This window comes from Lissotriton vulgaris, chromosome 4_1 (genome assembly GCF_964263255.1).
Source record: "Lissotriton vulgaris chromosome 4_1, aLisVul1.2, whole genome shotgun sequence".
NCBI lineage: Eukaryota > Metazoa > Chordata > Amphibia > Caudata > Salamandridae > Lissotriton > Lissotriton vulgaris.
Window position 1 is genome coordinate 2062552828 of NC_141691.1, and position 8773 is coordinate 2062561600.

Sequence of the window (8773 nt, forward strand, 5' to 3'; positions counted from 1 at the left end):
AAATTTTACCGAATCAGTTGGATTCGGTAATTAAGAATCGGTATTTACCGATTCGGTAATTCCCATTCATTCCTATGTGCCTGGAGGCCCATAGGAATGAATGGGAATTACCGAATAGGTAAATACCGATTCGGTAAAATGGGAAAAACATTCAAGGGTGGCAGGGTGTCACATTGACAACTAATAGTTGGTGGTAAATAACGAATCCTTAAAGCACATAAGCACACTTAAAAGAGCTTCCTACATGCCATTTACCGATTTGGTAAATATCGAATCGGTAAATAATGATTCGGTATATACAGAATCGGTAAATACCGATTCGGTATTTACCGAATCATCCCCTACATCAGAAATTGCTCAATACCAGTCGGTAAGCCTACAATTTACCAAATTTCGGGTTTACCGACCGGTAATGGGCCACCTACATCGGGCCCATAGTGTTTTGTCTGTTATAATTCACACCTTAGCACAGTGTACTGTCTGCAGTGTGCTCTGCAGTTAACTGGATTGGGTAGTGCAGTCTAGTGCACTGCCTTAAGTGTGTTCTGTAGTACAGAGATCTCTCTAGTGCAGTCTGGCGTTTAGTACGGTGTACTATCTACTGCAGTATGCGATCTAGCACAATATTCATTTGGTACAGTGGGTGTTCTACCACAGATAGGTGCTGTCTATGCAGTGTATATTGATGTGCTCCTTCCAGATAGATGTGGTCTTGTTCAGGATAGCACAGTGTGCGCTTTCCAGGGAGGTGCTGCATAGTGCAGTATATTGTATAGAGCACTGTGCTCCTTCCAGATAGGTGCTGCATAGCGCAGTGTGCTCCTTTCAGGCAGGTGCTGTGTAAGGCAGTATTGTGTACAGTATATTGTGCTCATTCCAGGGAGGTGCTGTATAATGCACTGTGCTCCCTCCACGGAGGTGCTGCATAGTGCAGTGTGCTTCCTCCAGACAGTTGCTGTGTAAGGCAGTAAATTGCATAGTAAATTGTGCTCCTTCTAGGGAGGTGCTGTATAGTGCACTGTATTGTATAGTGCACTGTGCTACTTTCAGGGAGGTGCTTCATAGTACAGTGTGCTCCTTCCAGACAGGTTTTGTGTAGGGCAGTGTATTGTACTGTATATTGTGCTACTTCCACGTACACCCTGTATAGTACAGTATATTGTACAGTTCAGTGTGCTCCTTTCAGGTAGGTGCTGTGTAGTGCTTTATAAAGTGCAGCGCAGTCCTTTGAGGTATATGGTTTCTGGTGCAATGTAAAGTGCAGTGCGCTCCTTCCAGATAGGGCGCCTCCTGCCAATTACCTAAAAGTAAAATAACAATCATATCCTTTATTTGTTCTCTTTAAATCTCTAATTCTGATTCTCTTCTCTGCAGTGACAGTGACTCTGGATCCAGACACAGCGCATCGGCAGCTCCACCTATCCGAGGGGCGGAGACATCTGAAACTCTCAAGCAGAACACCGCGTCTGCCTAACATCCCCAATAGATTCACCTCCCTCTATCCCTGTGTGCTGGGGAGGGAGGGGTTCATCTCAGGCAGACATTACTGGGAGGTGCAGCTGCTGCAGGAGGGGGAATGGGTTGTGGGGGTCGCAGTAGAGTCTGTGGACAGGAGGGCAGAGTTTATTTGGTCACCTACGAAGGGAGTCTGGGCTGTTCAAGGGTGCAATGGTCAGTACTGGGCTCGCACCTCCCCTGATACCCCTCTGTCCCCTCGTGAGGAGCCTCTGAAGCTGGGTGTGTATCTGGACTATGAGGGGGGGCGTCTGTCCCTGTACAATGCAGACTCCATGGAGCTTCTCTACACTTTCCCCCGGGCCCCCTTCACTGACAGGCTCTTCCCGATCTTCTCCTTACCTCTCCCCATGAGCAGAGCTGAGGCTGGTGTAGGAGCTACAGCCCCTCCCCCAGGAGCAGAGCTGAGGCTGGTGTAGGAGCTACAGCCCCTCCCCCAGGAGCAGAGCTGAGGCTGGTGTAGGAGCTACAGCCCCTCCCCCAGGAGCAGAGCTGAGGCTGGTGTAGGGGCTGCAGCCCCACCGCCCCCCAGGAGCAGAGCTTCCAAGTAGCACACTGCAGGGGGTTTTGCAAAGCATTTCAGATTTTTTGTTTTTGTTTTTTTGTCTTAAATCTCTAGGCTGTGGTTAATATTTGTTGACAATATGATATTGTTAATGTACAGCACTAATGCCCTGGCATATAGAGTGCCTGTGAGCATGCCGGCTGCTCTGATATTGTCCTCATGACCTCTTTTACATCAGTCATCCTCATTATATTTTATATATTCATTGATCTAAATGTATATTACTTCAATTATGAATGTGTAGTTTTAATTTCAATTACAAAATAGGCTCATTGAAGTTATGGATAATCAGCTGCTTGAATATGTTTATGTTTCTTCATGTTTATACCTAGTATGACTTGATGTCTCATTTTTCAAGTTGATGTTTTTTAGACAACAAGATTTCACTAGAACTTAAATAGGTTAAAAGGCAAAGTGGGGCTTATTGTTGATCTTAGAAGCGTTCCACAGAGGATAAGCAACCAAGAGGTATATAAGGTGCCTACTAACATTATTAGACAGAGCGGCGTCCCTGGTATAGAGAGAGCTAAGGGGTCACACAGAAGTCCAAGGGATGGTACATCGAGTGAACCTCCAGATGGCCTTATCAACCTGACGGGCAAACCATGGCTGGTGAACGCAGAAATAAAGGCAACATTTGGCTTCACATGGAAGAGTTGTTCCATTGTTCCAGTAAAGCATGCAGATGTGGGCTAGTCCATCCTACAAATGTAGAGGGTATTTCTAGCGCTAAGATTAGCCTAGACAGAGGTTGGGAAGGAGGGATTGGAGGAGAATTGAGAAAAAGTATTGAGACACTTATTTAGTCACAATATTTTCTATTACTCTGCCTCATATTAGATAGTGTATGTATGTATGTATGTATGTATGTATGTACTTAAATAGCGCTCGATTTTACCCTTGGGCATCTCGGCGCTTGCCTTGGGAACCCATCCTGGTTTTTCCCTGTGAGATCACCCGTGCTGGGCATCCCCAAGGTGAAAGCCGGGCATCCCGCCGCTGGGGGCCGTTGTGGAGATTAAGCAAGCTTGTTGCCCAGAGCTGCATAGTGTGAACTCGTGCTTAGAGTGGGCACCGAAGCGAGAATTATCGAGTCTGTGGACAATTGGGTTCAGGACCCTGCCGCGTCGGGAATCAAACCCTGGTCCCGGGTCTGACCTCAGCTTCAGGGTATGCCTCCTCTAACCAGTGAGCCACACTTCTCCACTAGTGACGCCACTGTCCTGTTTATTTTTATAATAACATATTGTGTGCTCAAGAATAGTTTTTTGATATTAATAAAAGCCTATTTCTAGTGTGGATTCATAGGTCTAAGGATTGCCCAATACACACTTTCCTCATGTAAACATTGGTGGGTTGCTGTCTTGGGTGGTTGAACGTTGTGGATGGGATGTTAGGATGTATGTGGCAGAGACTTCCACGGTCGGCAGTTGCTGCCAGGGCTTCGGTGACTTCGGTTATGTGAATAGTCTGTGATCACTCGCTGGTTTGTTCAGCTTCTGTTCATCGGCACAGAAAGAATCCATACTGTTCGCCGATCGTAGAGTGCTGCTCCCTGTATGTAGTTTTGGTGTTTTCCATGAGGTGACGTGCTGGGCACTGTTAGAAGCGTTTGCGTTGTGCTGTAGTTTGGTGGCTCCGCGGGCCAGGACCTTTCCGGTTTTTTGCTGTGGTGGGTTCCATCGGCCATTCCAGCCACCCGAGCTTGTGCCATCTTTATTTCCCTTATCTCCTGATTGTGCGTTCAACGACCTCAGGCCTGCTCCGCCAGTTGAAATGCTCACTCGTCGTGCACAGCAGCATAGGCAATTGTGTGTCTGCAATTGTCAGTAAAAGAGATGCATTATGACGCATTTTGCAACTTTTGGGAGGGATTGCCTTCACGTTTACTGTCTCCACAAATATTTATTGTGTTGAGTGTTGGTGCCTGCATCATTATAGGCACACCTCTCCGTCTCATTTTAATCCTAAACTCTATGAGTGCATTTACAATATAACAGTCCTGCCAGGTATCATGCATCAGGCGTTAGACTAACGCATTTCAATGTGGTGGTCCGCATCCCCGAACTGAAATGCAAAGTCACACATTATAGGGATAGCGCCTCACCTGTCTGTTAACCGCAGGCCTGCTATTAGTTTCCAATTCCTGATTGAAACCGTCTCAATGCGGGTTGAGTAGCAGCATTCCATAGCATGCACGCTGTGTGAGAAGTTGGCCTGATATGCAGTGCTCACTATTCTAGTGATCACTATGCATCAGTCCAAACGACCCTTATGATGATTGGTTGTAAGTCAACCTTAGACCAGCTATCCTAGTAGCGTGGATACGAGCAGTCTTCGGGCTAAACTCTAGAGGGTGTGTTAAGCCAGCTGTTATACCATCACATATACCCCTTGAACACCAAGTGAAAGGACACCACACAAGTGTTATGAAAATAAACAGTGTATTTATTTTAAGTCACAACAGCCCTGTACTCTTTATGAGGACAGGGTACTAAGCACACAACAAAACTCTTAGGAAAATACTTCAAGTGCACAATCTACACAAATGCCAGAGGGCACGGAAAGTTTAGTGTTCTTGGGCGAACCCGATAAGGTAAGTCGGAAGCGACAGTGACTCTGGACCCTTAGATAATGAGGCTATGCGGGCACCGAAATGCCGAAGTTACCCTGCCCAGGGGCTGCGGCTGCATAAGTCTTTACAGACGTCGGGAATCCTCGCTGACTAACCAGGAGCCAGAAAGAAGGAGTTGCTGGCCGGCGACCAGTGAAGATAGTTCGTAGAGATCCAAGCCTGGATCAGAGATGTATGATACCTGAAAGCAGAGGGGACCAAGTTCGTAACTACTAGCCAGTAGTCAGAGGGTACCAGGAGGGCACCGGATGATCGTCACCTCGACTAGGTGAGTGGGCGACGCTAGGCTCTGCAGTCTCACGGACCAGGAGGCGTTGTCGGCGACCAGGATGGAGGTGCGAGCTGTCCCACGAAGGTTGATGCTGTCGGCGTCGCTGGGCCCAGGATTGGGGCAACAAGCCTTGGCAAATTCAGGGCCACGTGGTGGACCTAAAATGGCGACTGAGTGGACCAGGAGGGTCCGGGGTGCTCCTCTTTCAGAAGGGAGCAAAGGCCAGTCTGGAGCAACCAGACCAGCAGCGTTGTTGTCGGGTGTCGTTGAGAAGGCCACAAGCCAGCGGGCTAGTAACCAGACAACGTGATGAGCAGCAGAAAGCAGAAGGGCCCCACGCAAATCGTGGAGATGCAGGGAGGCTGGACTTCGGTGCTGGAGCTGCTCAGGGTCGGGGCTTCTCGGACCCCAAAGCACTCACCAGAGGATCCCTCGGCGGTCGTGCTGGATAGAAGTCGTGCAGTTCTGATGATGGCCGGTCCCTCGAGGTCTCGTCGCACCCACGGATCTCAGCTGAGCTGACGATGTGGGTAGAGGTCAGAGGTGCCAGCGAAGCCGGTTCTCGTCGAGCTGGGCAGTCGGATTCCTTAGGAAGGACGTGCAGCAAACCGTTCTTAGATGGTACCTGCGGATGCAGGGTGACTACTCCTTAGTCACAAGGGAGAAATCTTGAGAAGAGTCGAGAGTTCCTTTCGTAGAAAGTAGTTTCTTGATTCAAAGATGATCTAATTTGGAAGGGTCCCCGCTCCTGCCTTTATCCTAAAGAAAGGGGTGGGTACGCGACTAGGTCCTGCCCTAGGGGTGGGACCAGGAAGGGGGGTGGTTACACCCCTCTCCCATGCCGGACTTTCCCCAGGTCAGGGGCTGGGGTGCCCCTGGAACTGGTACTAGCCGGCAGATGCGTGGTGAGCACCGGGGTGCCACTCCGCAGTCACCTTCCTGTAAAGCCCTGCCTACCCAGGATACACAAAACCCTGTCTGGGATGGTGCGAACACCGCCCCGGACAGGAAACCCTTTGTCCAAGCTCTCCTCGCTGGAAGGACTCCCAGCAGCAGGAGGTAAGACTCATGTCTGTGGTGGCAGCATCCATTTTGTGGAGCTGAGGCTTCAGTTAACTTTAACCGGGGTTCACAGTTACGTACATGTCGTGTCCCTCTAGAAGGGTGGAATGCTAACCCCGTTGCCAGCATTGGTGAGGGGTCAGTATCCCGATTCGTATGACACCTTACTCGACATGTCTTGATAACGCGATACCGAAGTTAGCGATATGGTACGCGTTATCATGGAACAGCCATTGGGACTTGGTTCCGCAAGCTGCAACCGGGCTCGGCTCATGCCAGAGCGCCAATTCACACAATTCCACGCACTCTGCCTTCAGGATTGTCAAGGCCTGCCATAGGAGTGACTGATAGGAATTCGGGTGTCCATTTTAGGGTTAGATATAGGTATACTATATCTAAAGCAAAGGGCGAGTACACCACCTTACCCCAGCTGTCGTGCAGCCAGTTGTGTCCGATATAGATGGCCATCCAGGGGTGGCATAATACATGCTGCAGCCCCTGGTAGGCCCTGGGTACACCGATGCCCTGAGTTACAGGGTCTGACAAGATGGCCCAGTTCCAATTGGGTAATGCACCTAAGGTACACATGTCAATTTAGCGAGAGAACAGCTAGGCTGTGGGTCTGATTGGCAGGCCCACAGCCAGAGAAAGTCGTAAACCAGTGAAACAAAAGCAAAAAATCTGGGTGATCATAGGATTGCAGACCCTACTCTCCTACACGCTGCTCCCAACAGGCGGCTCATGGGGCTTACTGATCAGCAGCTGGCTACATTGTAACAATTGTCAACATTGGTTGAGCAGAAACTAACAGGTGAGGGTCAGGTGTCCTACTGCCTCTGTGGCACAAGGAGTGGATACAATCCTATCGGAGAGAGGGAGGGGCACACAATTATACTTTTAAAATTAATGTGAAGCACCTAAACGCAACTAACGGACCCAGACGCTGTCAACCCCCAGCACGGACCGCGGCCAGCAGCCCCTGTGGTTCCCATCACACCCCAGTGCTCCAGCTGCCACTAAGAGGTCACAGTGTCCGAGAAGACTTTGCAGGCGCCCGACAGCAGGCCGGGGCACTCTTGAGTTGCAGCAGAAGTTGTTGCGTCCACGAGGCGGCCCGAACCGAATTGCTGCAATGAGCCTCGCAAAGTAAGTGTGAGTCACAGTGCCCCCTGAAGTGTGAATAATTTATCGGCTATTTCGTTGGCTATGGTATTGATTTTACTAAATTAGCAGTTGTAGCGAGGTCATGATCACCTGCCTGCCTGTGCCCTGTAACAGGATTTCATACAGGTCAGGAGGTCACTCAGCAGAGCAGCATTGAATAGCTCCCTGTGACAGCCCTGCTGTGGCATGATCTGTGAATCTGTTGTGGAGGGTGCTGACTGGAGTATAATTATTTTTGCGTATTGGTGAGTCGAGCAGTAATGTTAAATAATGCAGTCTGCTGTGAGTGACCTGTTTGCCTCAGTTGCCTAGTGCTACTTGTCCATGAGTCAGCTGTGTTGACTCCTAATTTTAAATGTAGGCAGCCCATCTGGGATGCTGGCTGCAGGGCTGGGCAGGTAGCGTAGACTGATTTCAGGGTAATCATGATTTTTAGGTCTCGCTAGAGTCAGTGCATGCGCTGCCCTTATGAAAAATTTAGTAAGGGGCTTTTTAAAGTGCTACCCAGGCCGACCACCAGCTTGCTAGCACGCGCACAAGCACGCGCGATGTGCACAGCTGCCATTTGCCACTTACCAGCCTGCTTTCACTTTCGCTGTTGTGTGTGCGCGCGCCGTCACTTTCAACCAACAATTGTTTACCTTTGCTCTCCAACCCCCGGCTTTCTCTTCCTTCTCCGCCCCCACCCTCTTCCGACTCAATACCACAGCAGCCCCAACTCATTATACGTAAAGGCACCCGCTACGAATTTTAAAGTTATAAATTACTGATCCGCCCCGGACAGTGAGGTAAGAAAAGCGACTATTTCATAGGCCACTTTGTCTTCGGCTGGTAAACATTTTGTTGCGGGTAATTGCACAGGTGCATGTATTATTGAATTATATGCTTTTGGGCGGGTGTGAGCGAGTCCTGCAGAGGACCTCAGCCATTTCCGTGGGCATTGCTTATTTGTTGTATAGTTTAGATGTGTGCGCATTGAAAACACCTGTTGGTTGTGACTTTGCTTCCCTGCCTCCCTCTTTTAAGTGGGTGGTAGCTCCTTTATGCTGTTGTTTCAGTTGTCTCGCTGAACCTTGCTGCAAAATACCGTTATACCCACTGCTCATTGACTACTTTCTACCCTGTCGCCTTGGCTTAATTTGTTTTTAGTGATTTTCTGTTGTTTAAATTACATGCTGTGTTTTTGTATGTTATTGAATGTGAGCTTATGTTATGATTATGGCACTCATGCCTAATACTACTCTTCTTTAACCTGTGTCTTTAAAAATAGCATTCGCTGCAAAGAAGGCTGCAGAGAAGCTCAGTGGGTCATGCATAGCCTCTTATCTCTGCGTGCTCGAAAACATTGGCATGTATTTGCCTTCCACATATATGGCTTCGGGGGGAGGAACCTGCGATCCCTTTTCTTTCTCAGAATGTAGTAGGAAGTTTTTTTTTTGGTTGTAATTTTCTTTTAAATAAAAACGAGAAAGACCACATATTTAAACATGTTTATAGTGTTGAGTTTTCTGCAACCTGTTCTTGAGGTTTTGAAACTGACACCTTTAAACAGCACAATTTC

The 8773-nt window shown here is 48.7% G+C and overlaps 1 protein-coding gene across 1 annotated transcript in view; it reads left to right on the forward strand.

The window, feature by feature from the left end:
- The window catches only part of LOC147724983 (E3 ubiquitin-protein ligase TRIM39-like), a 331308-nt gene extending 326822 nt beyond the window's left edge, over positions 1-4486 (forward strand). Inside the window, exon 4 of the mRNA XM_086966463.1 lies at positions 1375-4486. Coding sequence (XP_086822589.1) covers positions 1375-1934 — 560 coding nt within the window. The 3' untranslated portion in view covers positions 1935-4486. The remainder of the gene's footprint in view (positions 1-1374) is intronic.
- Positions 4487-8773: the final 4287 nt, after the last annotated feature.